At 33.4% G+C, this 22,387-nt stretch overlaps 1 protein-coding gene across 1 annotated transcript in view; it reads left to right on the top strand.

Annotated features, from left to right (window-relative positions):
• Window positions 1-22,387, top strand: part of LOC114045905 (polypeptide N-acetylgalactosaminyltransferase 13) — an 816,024-nt gene that overhangs the window by 716,201 nt on the left and 77,436 nt on the right. Inside the window, exons 9-10 of the mRNA XM_027866100.1 lie at window positions 1,205-1,344; window positions 15,925-16,023. Of these exons, the coding sequence (XP_027721901.1) occupies window positions 1,205-1,344; window positions 15,925-16,023 (239 nt within the window). The remainder of the gene's footprint in view (window positions 1-1,204; window positions 1,345-15,924; window positions 16,024-22,387) is intronic.

Genomic DNA, 22,387 nt, shown 5'->3' with positions numbered 1-22,387 from the left:
ATAGATAGATAGATAGATAGATAGATAGATAGATAGATAGATAGATAAGTGTGTATATGTGCACAAGCTCCTATATGTTTGTATTTTGTTACTTTAAAAGATCTATTATTGTAGGTACTCACTTCAATGACATATGCAGTTACTTCATACCTTACAGAATACAATGGTGTATGGAGACTGAAGGAGATAATATATATAAATATGTAAAACATTTTTCAAATATGAAAACAATATAAATATATGTGTGTACAGTGTTCTTGTTCAGTCATTTCAGTCACATCTGACCCTTCGTGTCCCCCTTTGGTCTCTCTTGGCATTTCCTTCTCCAGCTCATTTTACAGATGAGGTAACCGAGGCAAACAAGGTTAAATAACTTGTCCAAGATCACATAGCTAGTAAGTGTCTGAGGCTGGATTTGAATTCATGATCCACAAATGGGGTCATGAAGAGTCAAACACAATGATAACAACTGAACAACAAAAATATATTTACTTAACATTTGTGTTTGCCATTGTTATTGTTGTTGTTGTTGTTGTTATCACATATTAAAAGACTGGACTTGTAATTTCATTGGAGTATCAAATTCTTTGGTGATTAAACTCAGTCTAGTAATGCAAGCCAACACCTTCTCTGCAACTTAACAGTCTTAGAGAGTTGCCTAGAATACTGGGAAGTTAAGTTACAGCCAGTTTGTGTCAGAGACATGACTTGATTCTAGTTCATCTGAACTCCAAGCCTGGTTCACTTCCTACTGTCCCACATATTGAATAATTTTAAAAAATGGAAAATCTATACTATCATAGAAAGATAAGAGGAAAGCTATAAAATGCTTTGTGACAATGTTTCATGTAAAGAAATCATGATGGAATTCAGTTGTCTTTGATTCTAAGCTACTGAATTAAAAAGAATTTTCACTTAATTAATGATCCTTCCCAAAAACAAAAGGTTCTTAATGATATGTATTAGAGAGAAAATGCAAATTCTGACTAATAAGGAAACTTTCCATTATAATTTGTTAAGTTGGATGACAATAAAAGAGTCAACCACGAGTCAACCATGGTAACAACTGCATATACAATTAAATCTTATTTAAAAATAATTAGTTTAAAAAATGAAAGTAAGAGTGATTAGTGGCACTTTTTCTTGCTATTTTTGCTGCAAAGATAGTATAAACTAATTTATGTGTTTCTCTGAAAAATTCTAGGTGTTGTCAAAGTGGATTATGGAGATGTATCGGTCAGAAAAGCACTAAGAGAAAATTTGAAGTGTAAGCCATTTTCTTGGTACCTAGAAAACATTTACCCAGACTCCCAGATTCCAAGACGGTATTACTCACTTGGTGAGGTATGAGTTATTTATTTTGGTTCTTCTAAATATATTTTGTGAATAGCGATATTTCTACAGAGCTAAATATTTTTCATATTTTTAGGAAAATCCTTTGAGTCTCAAACTTTATGTATTTTAAATGAGTTCTCACTTTCATTTTGAAGGATTTGTCCAGAAACCATGAAGATTTTCATTACTAGTGATTTTTGCCCTAGAACAGCAACAGAAGTTGAATCAGTAATAGTCATAGAAAAGTTTCTCACACCAATGATTTTATTCTCTTCCAAAATATTGGTAATCTTAAGAGAAATGTGGCCAGCCCTATTTTCTCACTCATATCAACTTAACAACAGGCTCAATACTTTCTGCATGGTATTATCCTCATTTGTGGAGAATGATAACTCAATGTCCCATGGCTGCTTAAGGGATAGCCTTGGGAAAAGATTGGGAAAAGAGAGATACTAGATTTTTTTTTCACCTCCACCTCCTTTGTAGATAACTTCTTCCTAGAGTCTTTCTCTTTCTCCTGGTACATTTCCCTAAAGAAAACTTGGGACACTGTGTGTCTTCTTTCAGAGTCAGAAGCTGGAAGACTTATTACCTGTTCTGTCTTCTCCCAGCTTTTCTGCAACATGATCCCTCATGAATGCATGGAGGATCAAATAATTAGCACTTACTATGTTCCAGGCACTGTGCTAAATTTTGGAGATACAAATACAAGCAAGCAAAGTGGACTTTGCCTTGAAAGAGTGAACACTATGAGGGAAGAAAACACTCATAAAGGGAATCTAAAAAATGAGCATGAGGGAAGAAGAAGCATGGTTTGGAAATGGTAGCAATAAAATCATGGAGGTTTAATTCAAACAAAATAAGGAGAAAATTGACCTATTAAACATTAGAATCCCACAAAGTCTCTACTTTTAACAATCCTAGGGATGTTTACTCCCCCAAAATTAGCTGAATATTTCAGCATGCAGTATATAAAAATATGAAAACAACACTTCCATAATAATTTGAAAGTAAACATTAGACAGATTATACTTGAATAACAGATTTTGTTTCTTTTTAGTATGTAGTGCTGATGGGGTTGGAATCTGAGCCCCAGAAAGGAAAAACTCTGACCACAGACCATTTCCCACCCTTGGTAATTCTATTACTTCATGGACTCTGCACTTTCCCACATGGCCAAATCTCTGGCAGGCTATAGTCCCATCAACTAGTCTTTCATTGTGGCTGCACCCAATCTCCCCTCCATTGTCTTGCCTCCCTATGGCCCCAGGCTATTTCCCACCCTTGGTCCCACCTAGGATCCATTTCCCACCCTTGGGAATTCTATTACCTCATGGACTACTTGGCCACTCTCCCATGGTCTTTCTGTATATAAGGTCCATCTTGTCTCCATTAAGATGCTCAGATTTTCACAATCTAGCCAATAGCCCATAGATGCTCAGACTCCTTAAGAATCTAGCTAATATGGCGAATCTTCAATAAACTTTGTTTTTGGCTGCAAGGAGGCTTGGGTCAAATTCTTTCGAGCAGGACCCAGGTATCATGATTTGGGGGTGCCAGGACCCCTAACCTCTAGACCGCATCAGTGCCATATATTTCTGTAAAGTGGGGAAAGACCTCCTTCCCTCTTATCTTTCTTTCTCTTTACATTCTCAACTTGGCAGAAATTAGAAACATGGAGATAAGACTCTGTCTTTTGAAACTTTCAAGAGAAAAGATCTCACTATTTTCATCTTTTTTTTCTTTGACTCATCTGACCACTGGATAAAGGTGAGCTGAATTTACTGGGTCACAGAATACAGAAAGTGCTGACAACATATACTCTGAATCACATAAAACAAAAACATACATATATGAAACTTGGCTATTGTTTTATTTCCAATTTAAAAAAATTTTTTTTTATTAATTTACATGTAAAAATGACAACATTTATGTCTTAAAAATTTTAGTTCCAAATTCTTTCTCTCCCTGACTCCTCTCACCACTCCTTGGAAAGGGAAGCCATTTGATGCAGACTATACATGTGTGGCCATGCAAATCATTTCCATATTAGCCATTTTACAAAGAAAATGTAGACCCCCCCCAAAAAAAACCCTAGAATAATAAATAAAGTTTAAATAAAAGTATATTTCAATCTGCATTCAAATTCCACCAATTCTTTCTTTGGAAGTAGATAACATTTTTCATCTTAAGACCTTTGGAATTGTCTTAGGTCATTGTATTGCTGAAAATAGCTAAGTCATTCAGAGTTGATGATCAAAAAAATGTTGTTGCTGTGTACAATATTCTTCTGGTTTTGCTTTTTTCACTTTGCATCAGATCATGTAAATTTTCCCAGGTTTTTTCCTAAAAGCATCTTGCTCATCATTTCTTATAGCACAATAGTATTCTATCACAATCACATACCACAACTTGTTTAGTCACTGTTCAATGATAGACATACCCTCAATTTCTAATTCTATGCCACTACAAAAAGAGTTGCTATAAATATTTGTTGTAATATAGGTCATTTTCCTTTTTTCTTTGATGTTTTTTAGAGTTGTTTTATCTTTCATTCTCAAAGAATGACATGACATGACTTAACTCATGATATGGATTTAAATGAGACAGAGCTCCACAAAGTCAGTCAGCCTCACTCTCTACTCCAGAGTCATCAGAATCCAGCGTCAAGACAAAAAGTCAAGAAAACTTTTTCCTTGCTTAGGATGCAGTGGGTGACCTTGGACGTTCTAAATTAAGGTCTTTCCCAGGTCTCAATATGTCTAAAGCAAAGCCAATTAAATCACTAAGAGCTAGATAAGAATTGATAGGAAAGATACCCTAGTTTACCATCACAAAAGTATCAATCTAGGGGAGGAAGATCCTCAGAATTTCTGGAAGGAACAGAAAACAATTGTAATTTACATTCATTCTAAGAAATCAAAACGTAAACAATGAGCAAAGGAGGTTTGGCCAAGGGGCTATTATTGGTCATTCAATAAAAACCAGAGTAATGGTTTAAAAGCTAGTCAAGTAGTTCCATTTGAATCACGATGGGCTTTTTGTAATGTCAGTTTTTTCTAGAGCTATATTTCAAGAAATCATAAATAAAAACTTCACTGGAGCAAAAGAAAAATGTGCCAGCTTTTTGAAAATAAATAAATAAATAAATGAATAAATAAATAAATAATGATCTAGCCCCCAAGTCCCAAAATACCTTTTTTTTTGGTAATTTGATTGCTATGACACTGAATAAGTAAATTAATTTAGGTAGAAGTGTCATTTTTTGTTAGATTGGCTTGACCTGCTGATGAGCAGTTAATATTCCTCCAATTGATTAGATCTGACTTTATTTGTGTGAAAAATGTTTTATAATTGTAGTCATATCTTTCTTGAGTTTGTCTTGGCAGGTAGACTCCCATGTATTTTATGTTATCTGCAGTTGTTTAAAATGAAATCTCTGTCTTTGATCTCCTTCCAAACAGTTTTTTTTGTTGTTGTTGTTTTCATTTCTTTTTTTTCTTGTCCCACTGAACCTTCTGAAGCTGCTACTGCTGTCAATGCAGCTGCTTTCAAGGCCTGTGCTGGGCAGTCTGCCCTGAACTGTAGGCTTCAAAACTACCCTGGTGAAACAGACCTTTCCTGCTGACCCCCTAAGTTGTCTTGGGCTAGAAAATTGTTTCATCCAACCTTTTCTATGTTCTGCCACTCCAGAAGTCAATTTGAAGCATTATTTTAGAGTTGTTTAAAGGGGAATTTTGGAGAGCTCAAGTGAGTGCTCTCCTCTCCTCTCCCTCCTCTTCTCTCCTCTCTTCTCCTCTCTTCTCTTTCTGGCTATAAAAACTTTTGCTATGGTTCTAACCTTCATTTAGAAAATGCACTACACATTTAAAAGGAAAATAATTAGACAAAGGGTTACCCCAAGCTTCATTCCATTTTTTCATTTTCCATTTAGTCCAGATTGTCCACAGTCTGGACTGGGGCTGCTATCTATTGGGATAATGCAACAGGAGAGTTTACTTAGATGTGTGACAACAGGATTTGCCATGTAATAAATATACCAAAGGATCTAGGTTATAGGCACTTAATAAATATTTATTGAATGACTTATTAACCCCTGGGCTATGTCACAAACTACTGATTACCAGGAACTATTGCTATAAGGACAGTAATCCACAAGTCTCCTTCAATCTAATAGGTTTTTTGCCTCTAGGCAGAGGTGGACTTATATAGACTCACAATCACTGACTTTTACTCATAGGATTTAGCAGCACAACTAAATTGCTTCTCCTGTTAATTTCACTGGGGAATGATCTTCCGAAAGTCTTAGTCTTTGCTCTGGTATGGACCAGAGAAAAGAGGTATCTCTCAAAGCATGTAGTTCCTCTAATCTGGGCCTTATGTTCTGCAGTTCCTAAGAGAAAACTTGGGAAATATATTCTGCAGGCAAGATGAACAATCTCAGCTTTGTTCACTCATGTATGACTGACAGTTTCCAGGATAGGAATATCTTTCCTGTAAATTCATAATCAATAAATAGTTGAATTATCACTCTTTTTAATCTCTTTTTATGTGTGTTTCATTCTGGTTTCCTTTGGACAAAAGAAATTTGGAGAAAATAATTTTTACTCCCCAATGAGTCAGAGGAGGATATAGAACCACCATGGGAGGTTGTTAATACAGGTAAAATTTGTGGCTTATGTATGCTGCAGCTGTCCCAGATGTCTGATAGCTTCACTAGAGCAGACAAAGTAGCAGCTACAACACCACTGTCATCAAATTGTCTGGGAATGCTCTCAGCCTAGCAGAATGGGACATCTGGATAAAGATGAACCCATCACTAAGGATCTAATGACGGGTCAAAGGTAGGAGGTCAAATTGAATTTTTAAAAATGCATTAATATGATACATGTTTAAGTAATACCAGCATCAGCTCCCTACTGTATATATTTGTTGCTTTTTTTGTTTAAATAACTTTTTAGGTCCATTTATAGTACATAGACAATCAGCAGCATTCAGCAGCAACTTATTGTATATAAGTAAAGTATTTCATAGGAGAAGGAAAGAGGAAGAAGAGGATCAACCAAAAGAGAAAAGGGGAATATTTGGAATGAAACTGGTAGGATTTATTATCAAAATAGGAAAACATTCCTTTATAAAAGCAGGAGCCAGAGGGTAGTGACTGAATACTTTTACACTTTTGAAAGCAGTTCTTCTATTTTTTAATTGATTATTTTTATTTATTTATTTTAATATTCATTTTTGAGAATGTTATGTCCTCAATTCGTTACCTCCCTCTAGCCTCTCCCACACCTATTGAGAAGGCAAGTTGCAAAATGATTCTGGTTCCTATTTTCTCCCCACAATACTAATTGCTGAAGGGGATCATTTGCAGGGATTCCAGAGGAGTGAAACATTTTCTTGGGTCACTAGAATAAACCCTTAGCATTTGTCTGGAGTTCAGATTAAGTTATTTATAGGCAAATTATTATATTACACAAAGTCATTCCCTCCTGCTTCAAGGAAACCAAAATTGGTTTCCCCAACAAAGTACAGATAGTATATTTTAATGAACCCTAGTATCTCACATTGGATGAAGATTAATGGAGCAAAAATCCCTACTATTCCAAAATAGTTGTACTGATTCACAGTTCTGTTTAGAATTTTATTTTTCCCCAGTTACATCTAAAAATAATGTTAAAAATATTTTTAAATTTTTTGAGTTCAAATTCTCTCTTTTCCTCTTATCCCACCCCCCCATTAAGAAGGCAAACAATTCTACATAGGTTATACATGTGTAGTCATGCAAAATATAACTGTATTACTCATGTCGTCAAAGAAAACATAGACCAAAAAAAAAACCTGAAAAAAATTAAGAAAGTAAAAAAAAGTATGCTTCAATCTGCATTCAGATACCATCACTTCTTTCTCTAGAGATCGATGGCATCTATCCTTATAAATCCTTCAGAGTTTTCTTAGATTATTGTATTCCTGAGAATAACTAAGTCATTCACATCTCACAATATTGCTGTTACTTTGTATGCAGTACTTTTCATTTTGCATCAGTTCTTGTAAATCTTCCTAGGCTTTTCTGAGATTGTCCTGCTCATCATTTCATATAGCACAATAGTATTCTGTCATAATCACATATTTGTTCAGCCATACCCCATTGAGGCATCCCCTCAATATTCAATTCTTTGCCACCAAAAAAGAGCTACTATAAATATTTTGGTACATATAGATTTTTTTTTCTTTTTGTTTTTTTGTTTTTTATCTTTTTTGGATATAGACCTAGTAGTGGTATTGCTAGGTCAAAGGGCATGCATGATTTTATAGGCCTTTGGTTATAGTTCCAAATTGCTCTCCAGAATGATTAAATCAGTTCACAACTTCACCAATGGTATATTAATGTCTCTCATTTTTCCCACCCCCTCCAATATTTGTCATTTTCTTTTTTTGTCCTATCAGCTAATCTAATAGATATCAGATAGTACCTCAGAATTATTTTAGTTAGCATTTTTCCACTCAATAGTGGGTTAAAACATTTTTTTTCTTGTGGCTTTAATTAGCTTTGATTACTTCATATGAAAACTGTTCATATTTTTTGATCATTTATCAATTGAGGAATGTCTCTTACTTTTATAAATTTGACTCAGTTCTCTAAATTTTTGAGAAATGAGGCCTTTATCAGAGAAATTTGCTTCAAAATTGTTTCCAGTTACTACGGCTCACTGTATTTCCCTCTATCCTATTTCATTCCCCCATTTATTCTATTCTCTCTCTCCTTTCGCCCTGTCTCTCCTCAAAACTGCCCTAAAAATGAGAAAGTTATTATGAGTTACAAATGTCATCTTCCCATGTAGGAATGTAAACAGTTTAATCTTATTAAGTCTTTTATGATTTCCCTTTCCTGTTTACCTTTTCATATTTCTCTTGAGTCTTGTATTTAAAAGTCAAATTTTTTATTCAACTCTGTTCTTTTCATCAAGAATGCTAGAAAATCCTTATTTCATTGAATATCCATTTTCCCCTGAAATATTATACTAAGTTTTGTGGGTAGGTTATTCTTGATTGTAATCCTAACTCCTTTGCCCTCTGGAATATCATATTCCAAACTCTCTGATCCTTTAAGGTAAAAGCTGTTAAATCTTGTATTATACTGACTGTACTCCACAATACTTGAGTTGTTTCTTTTTAGCTACTTGCAATATTTTCTCCTTGACCTGGGAACTCTGGAATTTGTCTATAAAATTCCTAAGGGTTTTCCATTAGGTATCTCTTTCAAGAGGTGATGAGTGGATTCTTTAAATTTTTATTTTACCCTCTGGTTCTAGAATATCAGGGCAGTTTTCCTTGATAATTTCTTGAAAGATGATATTCAGGCTCTTTTATTTATCATGGCTTTCAGGTAGTATAATAATTTTTAAATTATCTCTCCTGGATCTATTTTCCAGGTCAACTATTTTTCCAATGAAATATTTCACATTTTCTTCTATTTTTTTATTCCTTTGGTCTTGTTTTATTGTTTCTTAATTTCTCATAAAGTCACCATCTTCCGTTTGCTCTGAACTTGAAGTCAAGAAGATCTATGTTCAAATCTTAAATTAGACATTTACTTGTGAAGTTGGGAAAGTCACCTTTCCATCTATGTGCCTTTGTTTCCTGTTTTCCTGTTTTGCAAAACATGAGGGCCGAATTTGATGGTCTAAAAAGTCTTTTTCAATTTTAATCCTATGATGCTATGAAATTCACTATAAGGGATCCATGTATTATTATAGAGGTCTTATGCACCCTCTTCTCTTAATATCCAAAGAATGACAGTGAAACACTCTGACTGTTCACCTGTCATCTCTTACTCTTACCACATGACCACCTTTCTTTCCTTCCTCTTATTAATTTATTTAACTCCTATTCTTCTTTGGAGTTCTTCACTGGCCATATGTCTATACCCACCATCCAACTCCTTAGTATGGAACAGAAAACATATAATAAAATCTTGTTGTTGTTGTTGCTGTTGTTTGGTCATTTCAGTCATGTCTAACTTCATGATTCCATTTGGAGTTTTCTTGGCAAAGATACAGGAGTAGATTGCCATTTCCTTCTCCAGCTCATTTTGTAGATGAGGAAACTGAAGCACACAGGGTTGAGTGTTTTGTTTAGAGTCATCTAGCTAGGAAGTATCTAAGGCCAGATTTGAACTCAGATCTTCCTGACTCCAGGCCACTCTATCCATTGCATCACCTAGCTGCTTGAATAAAACCTGACATTAATAATTTTTAAAAGACTATGAGATTGGATTCTAAGGTACATATCTATTTCATCATAGAGTGAAAGGAGGCTAAATGAGATTGACCTATGCAATGTGATAATAATAGAAATGTAATAATGTGAATTGGAAGGGTAAAAAAATGTGTAATTTTTAAAATATTAGTTTAGGAGTAATTATCTTTAGAATAAATTCCAAGCATATGATTTTTAAATGAAAATATAAAGAATGAGTCACTCTTTTCAGTTAGAAAGGACAATACCAGTTTCTGACATAATCCAGCAGACAGAGCACAAATTAGTGACGTTCTGGTTAAATTAATAGTAATCATGGAGAATGAGAAATAAAAAAAAACATTGAGATAAACTCACTGATTTGAAATGCCATTTTTTCATAACCAAAAAAAAATAAAGTCTTATAAGCAAATAGCAGTGAACAGAAATTAGACATCATCAAAATTAAAAATGTACTGCTTCCTGGTGAAATACCATAGAAATCAATTTTCTCAGTAATGATACAATATCTAATGACTTGCCTTTTATCTTCTGGTCCTCTGAAAATATGTCATAAAACAAAAGCTAATGTGAATCCTGAAAGCATAGAGATGGGATCTGAAAAAAGGGACCAAAGTTCTAACACTACCAGTTACTCACCTGGAAAGTTATTTTTTATAGTTTTCATTAGCAATATCAAGGTCACTGATTAAAAAAATAAATTCCTAAAAAAAAGTAAAAATAATAAATAAATTCTTCTTCCTTGTTCAACAAACCATTCCATCAAGGTTACCCCACTAGCAGACATACTGGGGTATTACTGATTTGGAACCAGATGTGTGTTCTGTCTATCTCTGAGTTAATTGCATATAACTTAACCTTCAACTGATATTTGTATTTGGGAAACATTAGTATGTTACTCACTTGGAGCTATCCATTGTAGTCAAGATATGAAAATCTGCTTCAAGTTTTGCTTGTTAAGGGATTATCAAGAGACCCTAGTAACTAATTTTATATTTTGCTGAAAGAAATCACATTTTATGCCATATTCCCACATCATACTGCTAATTCATTTGAAAGTAATCTTCTACCAAGAGTTTTTTACTTTCATCATTCTGAGTTTTAGTGTTGTCATGTAAGTTTCTTACCATATAATTGCCAGGAATAAATGCAAGAAGGTAAAGTAGAAATAGAAGGAATCCAACAATTTTCACCTGAAAGCGATCCAAGGAAGAAAACTTACAGCAATGTCATAGCCAAGTTTCAAAATTGCCAGGTTACATAGAAAATATTGCAAACAACAAGAAAAAAAATTAAATAATTCAGAAAAACAATGAGGATTTCATAAGATTTAACAGCCTCTGTACTTAAAGACATTTGGTCTTGGAACATTATATATCTAAGAGCAAAGGAGCTGGGGTTGCATCCAAGAATAAGTTATCCAGCAAAGTTGAGTATAATTCTGAATAATAAAAAAAAAAGAACATTTGATGAACTGAAAGACTTTCAGGTATTTATAACAAAAAACAAACAAACCCAGAACTCAATGGAAAAATCAATATAAAAGATCCAGAAGAAATATAAATTATCTTAGTAATAATAAGTTTTAAGTATACTGATAAGATTTTCATGTATCATAAGTTAACTTTATCAGTGCCTTATAATTAGTCCTTAATGATTTCCTCATGTTTCTTTTGGGAAGACTTGCATGGAATAATGAAGAGCAAAATGAGCAGAACCAAGAAAACATTGTATACAGTAACAGAAATATTGTTTTAAGAACAACTTTGAGGGAATAAGTTATTTTGTCTATTATAAATGCCCAAATTAGCTATTAAGGACATATGAAGAAAGATGTTATCTGCATCCAGAGAAAGAACAAAGAACTGATAAATAGATGTATATATGGAATAATTTTAAACACATAAACGTGCATGCACACATACACACACACACACACACACACACAAGAGAAGAAAACATAAGAGCATGAAGGATGAAGGAAACCTAATGAATTCATTTGAAAGCCTAGAATGTGTTGAATGTATGTATTTTTTAGAGTGCATTTAAACAGAGAAGATAATCATTGGCAAATTAGCATGTCACTACTGAAACATGCAGATTTGAGGCTATTGTTTTTGTTTTTTAATATTATGTTTTCCTCTTATTTCAATGAGTCAATAAACAAGCATTTATTATGCATTTCTAGATGAAAATGCTAAATTCTGGTGATATGAAGAAACAAGATTGTGCATTGAAAACTGATAACTAATATTACCATTGGCCACTGTGCTTTAAGGGGGACAAAAGTCCAGAATGTCCCATGGTCCAGATAAGAACAATCAAATGAATAGATAGATGGTAAGGTATCATTTTGGGGGTGGATGGAAAAGATTTAAGCTCTTTATTCTGAAATTTAAAATAATTGAAAGGTATTGTTTCAAATATTTAAAATATGAAAAGATTGCAGAAGCTGATGGTGAACTTGATTTTCAAATGGCAAAATATGAAAAGAGATCATGCTTAAGCTTGAAAGAATTGAGTTCAGGAAAATTCTACTTCACATAGTAGGTAATAAACTTATTACCACAAGATATCTTTCAACCATAAAGCATGTTTTCTAAAAAAAAAAATATTATTGACAGAATATTGGTCTCACAGGGAGATAGAAATGTTTTAAATAAAACTTTGAGAATGATGTAAAGGAACTCCTTCAAAAACGTGTCTATTGATGCTACTGCCGAATACTAGACAAGTATTAGAGTACTAGACAAGTATACTAGAGTAATAGACAAGGTAGACATGTTCTGCTCCAATAATGTAGTTTTTAAGTTCTAAATTCTAAGGATTAAAAATGACAACAGAACCAACATTCTGGAAGGTCCTACCAAACCAAATTGAAAATACCTAGAAACTGGTCTGACATCCAACCTCATGTCTATCATCACCCAAGGATAATCTTAGTATCATTTGAAGAAGCTTATAAACAGACAGCATGAGATTTTTTTCAGCTATAACAACTTATGCCATCTAATAAGAAATGAAAATGTTTCAAAGTTGCAAGGTCCAAGGGAATAATCATGGTTTCCTAAATTAATATTTAAAAAAGCAATTTCTGAGGTAAATGACATAGGCAATGCAGATAGAGACCAAACTCTACATCCTCTTCATTTCCAGTGCTATTCATTCAATTTGATTTTTGCCTTTAATATTACCCTTGTAACATTTTAAAAAATCTAGAAGCGTCTTGTGAATCTTCAGAAAAGGTTAGATAATGTTCTTTATAATTCTATTAAGTATATTCATGAAATAACAATCTCTAAATAATTGTATTGGAATTAAACTAAAGGAGAGTAGAACAGCATATGATAGGTACAAGAGGAGTACAACACAAGATAGCTTGGAAATTGTAAAGGAAAAAAGAAATAAGGATATTATCAGGGTAATATATATGATCAGCAAAAAAAATGAGTCTGTCATGTAGCAAGACTAAGAGATGATCAATGGATAGTGTGTATCATTCAGAGGTATCCATGCAATGTCAAAATGTTAAGAGGGCAGATCTTCTCTTCCTTTGCATTTCCCATGGCAGATTTACAAATTTACAAATGTTAATGGACAAAGAAGGGCAGGCATAGATAGGTTGAAACTTGCATTGTTGAGAGGGAATGTCCACGTAAATGATCACACAAAATATATTTTATTTTATCCTAATTCTTTGAAATCAATAATCTATAAATGATACATTCAGATGGGAATTCCTAGTTGATAAAATTAGTTAGGCTGAATATTCCATTCTCTAACAATTTTATCATTCTGTGATGATAACAAGAAGATTTTACTTGGGAGTTGACATACTCAGGTTCAGGGCTGGCTTTGCCATTTACTGCTTTTGTCATTTAACTTGTTTGAAACTATTTGCTCATCTATAAAACAGGGATAGTAATGCCCACTTATGGCCTCTCCACTCATGAGGTAATTCTGAGAATCAAATGAGGTTATATTATGTTTAAATATATATATTGTATATATACATATATATGGATGTATGTTATGTATGTGTATATACATATGCATTTGGTAAGCAATGCAGTATTGTATATCTGAGGTATCATTTTTAATAATGTTATAATTTAGAAGACTTTTATTATGTTCTTTGCTGAATTTGCCACTGTTATTCAAAATAAGAGATAACTATATGTGTGCAGTCCCTGCTCCAAACAAACAAACAAAAATTGATAAATACTGATATGGATAACATCACTTTGGATACATAAAAGGTGTATAGTATTTGCATTGTAGGTCAGGGAACTATAAGGTGAAAAAGATGAGTATTAAAGCAGAAATAGGATAGAGGATCAAAGGATCATAGGTTTAGAGCTGGAAATGCCCTTAGATGTTATCTAGTCCAATCTACTCATTTTATAGATACAGAAACCATGACCCAATGAGACTGGTAACTTGTAAAATGTCAAGGATAGGGAGAGAGTAAATGGAAGAACTAATATTCAAGCCCAGTTCCAGTGATGCCAAATATTATACTCTTTCAACAACATCATGTTTAGTCCAAGACTTAGCTCTATCACATTCTAACTGTAGGGCCATGAACAAATAACCTCTGGGCCTCAGTTTCTTCATTTGCAAAATTTGAGGTTAGACTAGATTATTTCTAAGATTCTTTCCAGCCCTATGTTATTTTATGTCTGCCTTTTAAGATGGTTTTATAATATTATGTAATTTAGAGGTAAAAAGAGACTTTATAGAAATATAATCCACATCTTTTTTTTTTAAATGAGGAAACTGGGGACTAAAGAAACAAAATGATAGTGAGAATTAAATTCAATGTGTCATAATGTCATATTCTGTGCTCTTTCTTCTATCCTATACTGCATGGGGAAATCAATTGAATCTTTAAAAAAAAGTCTTATTATTTACCAGCTCTTTAAACTTAGTAGATAGTATTAAATATTTATATTTATCCATGATATATATTAACCTTATAATAAATGCTTAATTGACATATTAAGGTATTATTTGAACAAAGACACAATCTTATGCTTGAATATTGTCATTTACTTTTGTTTTTGAGTAATTTATATGATGAAATCATTCAGTCTAATAATAACCTCTCTCAGGGTCAAATATTTTCCATTTAATATGACATTTAAAAATGAAAGAATATTTGCTTTATTGATCCATGGAAGCAAAATGAAGAACTAATACAGGGAAGGAAACATCTAGTAAGTTTAACAGCTTAAAAAAGTAATTTATCCATGTTCACCAAGTTTTAAACATTTTCTGTACCCATAGATTTATACAAATTTAATTTTAAAAAAACCTGCCTTCATTTTAAAGTTTTTATAGACAGAATTGTGACAGTAATATAAAAAAATGCTATTCCTATCCTTCTGTAGTCCTATATATTTAAAGAGTATTCTTTAAGTGGATAATGATTTCCTCACACTATTTCCTATTCAATTTTTTAAAGGCCGATTATGTGATAAGGCACATATTGGAAAATGATCTAGAAATCCAAAAAGAAACATAAGTAAGGCCTCACAAAGAGAAAGCCAAAAACCACAGGTGCTAGAAGAAGGGCCCATCTGGGGAAACTAACTCACTCAAGCTCAGGTGAACAGTCCAGAAGCCTGCAGAATTGCCTTAACTGGGGAAGTCATCTGAAAATATATAAAAGAGAGAGGAATTTCCAGATACTGGATGGGCAGGAAGAAATATGTTTCCTAATTTTATTGTTTTAAACTATATTTAATATCTTTCCCTAGATAAATTCAGAACCCGGTAAAACTACTCAGCTTTGCTATTTGCACCTACTTGTGTTAGTGTAGAAGTCTCCTTTATAAATGCACCAGAGATCATTTGTGGAGAAGGCTCAAGACTGGTTGGAGTAGATTGCCATCTGGTGGACAAGTTAGGTATCATATACCCTAACTGAATAATTCTTGTAATGACACAATTTCTACAGGCTTAAGGAAGGCATCATGTAAGGAAATATAAGCTTCTTAAGCAACTATAGTACCCAAAATATCACATAGTGTACCTACAAAATACCCCTTGCTTTCCAACAAGTGTTAAATATATATTAGTTCATTTGAAATGCATAAAAACCCTATGATATACATGTTATTATTACCCCATTTTACACATGAAGAAACTCACTCTCAGAAAGATAGTGTGAATTACAGTGATTATAGAGCTACTAAGTGTCAGAGTCAAGATTTGTATGTGGTCTTTCTTACTTGAAGTATAGCACTCTGGTTCACAAAATAAATTGTAGAGTATGCAGACTTTCCTTGATTTCACCATTTTTTCTCAAATTTCTCTCTTCTCCAGATAAGAAATGTTGAAACCAACCAGTGTTTAGACAACATGGGCCGCAAAGACAATGAAAAAGTGGGCATGTTCAATTGTCATGGCATGGGAGGAAATCAGGTAAATACCATCTTGTGAATCAGATTTATATTTTCCATAATACATCAACATATCATTTACTCTGTTGAGATTTTACACACACACACACACACACACACACACACATGATTATTTATTGCAATAATATTAATATTCACTTTCACTGTCAGCAGACCCAGATCTAACACTAATGCCAAGTCTACTTACACATAGTGTAATATGTTACAAGTAGAAAAAAAATGCAATTATTCTCATCCTTCAGAGTTCTTTGTAGTTCTGGAAAATAGTGAGACAATTTTCTCTGAGCTTACAATTATTTTCAACGATATGAATCTTGCAACATGTGTCATACTACCAAGATATATGTTCTGCTTAGGGGGAATCTGTCAAACCAACTGCATATCATTGTCTGGAAAATATAGATATTTTCAGAGTACTTTTTTTTCCCCCTGTATGGAAACTCTTGAGTTTGTGAGTGGTTTTGAACCTCATTTATGAGGCTCCTTAGTCTTCTGAGACATAAGACAATTGATCCAATGTTATCTGCAAGCAGAAATTCTAAAGAACTTTCTCATTTGTAAGAAATCTTTCTTCCACTAACATATAATGAAATTGAGCTTAATTAAGTTTTTAAGAAATGACTAACACATATAGATAGTAAGTAGCAGAGCCAGGTTTCATTAGAAAAAGCTGTGATCAGTTCTTCCACTTAACTCTCCTCTTACTACATCCTTGAATTTTTTAATCTGGTTTCAAACATCATCATCAAGCTGAAATTGGTTAAGTCAATGATCTTTTTTGATAGTTTTTTTAATTGGTATTTTTACATTGCCTGGTTTTTCTCATTTTTCTTAAATACCCTTCTAGGGAGCAATCATTTATTATAATTTTTGGAAGAAAAAAAGAAGAAATCATCACAATTAATCAATATTTCAAAAGAAATGTTGTTATATGCAATGTTCTACATCCACAGATGTAGACCTTAAAAAAGGAATAGAAATAGGTGTTTCCTCATGTCTTTTTTAAGGACCAATTTTTGTCTTTATAATTTTGCAATATTTGGTTTTAATTTCTACATGGTTGTTACTGTTTATACTGTCATAATCTTCTTGGAAATGCTCATATGTACTCACAGAGATGTTTCCGTTGTGCTGAGTTTTTTTACCCATGTTTTAGCAATGGAACACAGACTTCATCTGGTGCACTTGCATTATTTAGATATAACAAGGGAGTAGTACTGTCAGAGGTGTAATCTATAAGTACCAAAATAACTGTATCAGCTACATCAAAAAAATTTTAAAGACCAAAGCAAATCTAAATAATTGATTTCAAAAAATATTGGGATGATGAAATATTTTTGTATGCAGTTGCTTAAATTATTCAGTTCACTTGAATGTTTCCATACAGCCAAGATGGTCTTTCAGATGTCAGAAGCAAGAGAATAAAAAACAAAGCTTCCTATAGGAATTGTTTAACTCACTAAACAGTGTCTCTTGTTACTCAAACTGCAATATACATATGCATAAATTCAGTCATAATATCATTGTCATTTCATGGTATTTACATTCAAACTTAGGCTCTGGGGCTTTTTAAATTAGGGTTATTTTTTTTTATTCCAACTCGGTTTGTGAAGAAAACAGGCTTGATCTCCCTATAATCTAGGCTAACCTCTATTGGTTTTTACTGCTATCTTATTATGTTTCCATGGAAGCAGCTTCTATTATTGTGATTATTTAGTTTGGAGATTTTTAAAATGTCCCTCTACTCATAAAAATAATCAAATCTTATTTTTGCTCATGCACAAAAAACAAGAAAAATGTTAAAGCAACATATGAGGGATTAAACTCAATTGTCTTTCCAAAACAGCATATTTTACAATTGTTGACAATTATGTCATAGACTTTGTATTCTTTAGACATAAGTTTTGAGATTTTTCAACATTCTTAGATATTTCAATAAGAGATGACCTTTTTTGTCATAGGTGATTTTTTTTCCTTAACCACTCAAAAAAGAACAATTGGAACACCAATTTATTTCAGACCCAACAGACCAGTTATGGGAGTAGGGAGAGGAGGGAGAGACATTCCCATGTTAAAACATCACCAATGACTGCCTTACTATATTGAAAAAAATAGGTTGTTCTTCCATATTTGATAAGTTTGGGTTTTGTTTTGTTGCTGTTAATGGTGGTGTGTTAACCCATATTGTAAATACTAATTGCTTGTCAGAGTGGAGACCTTTCAGTCAAAAGGACCTGAGTTCAAGTTCTGCCTTTGACAGACACATAAAAGAGAATTATTACAGGCAACACTCTAAGACATTATTAAACAGTTGCTTCTCTGGAGTACTAGAGAAAGTTTCCAAAACAGAATTTTCCCTAGACAGATGAAGTCACAGATTTATACCATTCTACTCCTCCCTCTAAAACCTGAAAGTAAATAATTTCTCCTTGATCCAAAAAAAAACCACTAAGAAGTCATCTTATCTTCCTTCAAAACTTCATTGTCCTTATTAAAAACCATTTAATTAAATCACCATAATTACTATTAAATACATGAAGAAATGTATATGAGGACAAAGAGTAAACTTTAATCATCTTCATTGAAGTTACAAACTGCTCCAACCATTCTGGAGAACAATTTGGAACTGTGCCCAAACAGCTACAAAACTGTGCATATCCTTTAACTTAAAAAGATCACTACTAAGTCTGTATCCCAAAGAGATCAAAGAAAAGGGAAAAGGACTTATATGCACAGAAATACTTACAGCAGCTCTTTTTTGGTGACAAAGAATTAGAAATCTAGGGTAATGTCCATCAATTGGGAAATGGCTGAAAAAGTTGTGGTATGTAATTGTGATGGAATATTATTGTTCTATAAGGAATAATGTAGGGTATGGAGGCAGAAAAAACATAGGAAGACTTATATAAGCTAATACAAAGTGAAGCGAGCAGGACTAGGAGAACATTTTACACAGTAACAAAAATATTGCAAAGATGATCAACTGTAAAGGACTTTCCAACTCTGATCAAGATAATCCAAGACAATTCCAAAGGACCCAGGAAAAATACTATCCACCTCCAGAGAGAGAATTGATGAACTCTGAGTGCAGATTGAAACATATTTTTTTAATGTTATTTCTAATGTTTTTGCATGTTTTCTTTTGCAACATGGCTAGTATGGAAATATGTTTTCATGACTTCATATGTATAATCAATATCATATTACTTGACTACTCAAGGGGTAGAAGAAATATAAGAGAAAGAAAGGGAATTTGGAACTCAAGATTTTTAAAAAAAATGAATGTTAAAATATTTAAATGTAATTAGGAAATACATAATTAATTAAATAAAAGATATTTATAAAAATCATCTCAATAAAGAAGTCAGACATGGTGATAAAGTAGATTCAAGGTTTACCTCTGGCACATACTGCCTTTGTGACCTTGGACAAACCATGTATAACCTCTTAGCATTCTAATGAAATGTCAAAGGCTATGAATGGTAGAGGAAGTGCCAACCTCAACTGGTATATATTTTTTGCTTGTTTGTTTTTGTTTTACTGTGGAATTCCTTATATCAATAAAATCTCACCTCTAGTTCCTATCCCATCTTCACAGAAAAGATACAATGGTAGAATTTGAATAAATAAAGACATGGACAATTTCAAAGAGACAAGGAAGGATTTTAAGAATATGCTGACATTATTTCTTATTAAACACAAGTTACTGAACCATCATGTGGTATGAAAGGCATTGGGTATAAAAGTTGGAGTTAGGCAGACCTGCTTGCCTATGTGACCATGGGCAAGTTACCTACCTTCTCTAAGCTTCAAGTACTAACCTAGAGCTTATATACTAAGTAAGAGACAGTTTTAATATATGTTACCAGACTAATATAAGATATAAAGTAACATATAAGGATTTCACAAATCATCTCATTTAACTTCCTAATAATACAAATAAGGAAACTGAGGCCCAGGGAGATTAAGTGAGTTCCCTTAGGACAGAAGCTATTTCATTTTTGTCTTTGACTTCCCTGAGATTATCTCATAGCAGGTGTTTAATAAATGCTTGTTGATTCGTTGACTAATTATCCATGGTTACAGAGGCATGGGGAGTCAGTCATCAGAGATAGGATGTAAATTTTAAATCAACTGACTCCAAAGTCAATGTTCCTTCCACTGTTCCACTTCATGAGAATGATTTTAAACCAGTCAGGGATATAAGGTTTGTTTTTCTTTCCCTGAGTTGTGCCCCAGGAATAAGATTAGGATTACAAATTGTTTCTACAAAGGAAACTAAACAAATCCAATTAAAAAAAATCTTTAAGAACAAACCAAGTCAATGACCAGAAAACAACATCATTGTACAGAAAGTGTTATGATCCAAGGAAAACACAAAGACTGATCATAATACAAAATAGAAAGGTATAATTCACCTTTGAAACCATGAGGCAAAGAAGCTATAATAATTGACTAAAAACACTTATGAAAATCCCACACTGTTGAATCCATAAAACTTGACATACTAACTGGAATAATATAGAGCCACTTTCTCTGGAGAGTTTTAAATTTAGCATAGATCTAGTGCATGGGGATCAAAGTGGATTGTAGACTAGCCACAATTTCCTCCTGAGTTCCCTTTGAGCCCTGCAATTCTGCAGTGTGTTAGTGCCCTGTCTGGAATGTTAGTTGTTATGTCAATGTTGGAGTTAACTTCAGGATAGGAGTGAATATTAAAGTCAAACAAAGTAGCATTCCAAAAGAAATCCAAGGAGTATTGTTAAAGAAGAAGAAGGAATTCAAATTAAATGGTAAAAAGAAAACTAATGATGCAGTAATAATGTTGGGGAGGTGGGAAAAGCTAGGCCTTTTGCCAATCCAATAGTAATAAACTATAGAACAATCTCACAAAGCAGAAAGGTCACTGACAGGCTTCATGGAAAGAAGCAAGTATAAGGTAATGCAATTATGGAAAAGTAATCTGAACTTAATTTTAAAGACAAGCTCAGAGCTATGAAGTACAATCTAAGAAAGGGATCTCAGCATCACCCTAAGTAGATTTTGACAGAAGAAAATATGTAAAGATCACAGTTTAATTTAGATAGAGCTGAAAACAACTCCAGATTTCATTTAATTCATGGACCCTTAACAACTTTTTTTTAACTTTTTTGATAACTGGATTTCAATATGATTGATTTCCTCTCCAATCCAATAGGGATTTTTTTTATTCATTTAAAAATACCTGGAGGTAAAGGGGTCTGTAAGCAACACCAGACTGCCAAAAGGTTTCATGTAACAAATAAAAATTAGGAACCCGGCTCTCGATCAACCCACTCATTTTACAGAGGATAGAACTGAGGGCCAGAGCCAACATTGGAATACAGACCTTTCCATTCTAGCACTGCATTTTCATGCTACAGAAATGAAATTCTGGGCATCATCCAAAGGGAAACATACACAGCCACATAATGGAATGTGACCTTTCTCTTATACACGATGCTCTTTTTTTAAAGATTCATTAATTTATTTATTTTTAGTTTTCAACATTTACTTCCACAAGATTTTGAGTTTCAAATTTTCTCCCCATCTAATCCCTTCCCAAACTCCAAGACAGAGTGCATTCTGAATACCCTTTCCCCTAATCTTCCCTCCCTATCTCCCTTCCCTTCTCATATCTCCTTCCTCTTCCATTTTCCTGTAGGGCAGGATAGATTTCTATACCCCATTGACTGTATATCTTATTTCCCAGTTGCCTATGAAGACATTATTTTAACATTTGTTTTTAAAACTTTGGGTTCCAAATTTTCTCCCTTCCTCCCTCCGCAACCCCCTTCATTGAGATGGCAAACAACTTGATACAGGTTATACTTGTGTATTCATGCAAAGCACTTACATAGTAGTCATGGTGTGGAAAACTAACTATATTTCCCTTCATCCTATCCTCCCCCCCCATTTATTTTATTCTCTCTTTTGACCCTGTCCCTCATTAGAAGTGTTTGCTTCTGATTACCCCCTCCCCCAATCTGTCCTCCCCTCTATTACCCTCTATTATCCCCCCACTCTCTTTTCCCCTCCCCCCTATTTATCTGTAGGATAAGATGGCTTTCCATACCCAATTGAATGTGTATGTTATCCCCTCCTTAAGCCAAATCTGATGAGAATAAGATTCATGACTTCCCCTAATTCCCTTTCCACTTTTTCTTGTCTGTTTTATGTGAGATAATTTGCCCCATTCTACCTCTCCCTTTCTCCTTCTCCAAGTATAACCCTCTCTCAACCCTTAATTTTATTCTCCAGATATCACCCTTTCATCTTCAACTCATCCTGTGCCCTCTATCTATCTATCTATCTATCTATCTATCTATCTATCTATCTATCTATCT

Source organism: Vombatus ursinus, unplaced genomic scaffold, assembly GCF_900497805.2.
Source record: "Vombatus ursinus unplaced genomic scaffold, bare-nosed wombat genome assembly UNPS02014779.1, whole genome shotgun sequence".
NCBI lineage: Eukaryota > Metazoa > Chordata > Mammalia > Diprotodontia > Vombatidae > Vombatus > Vombatus ursinus.
The sequence above is the reverse complement of the archived record's forward strand: the minus strand, read 5'-3'. Positions and strand labels throughout refer to the sequence as shown.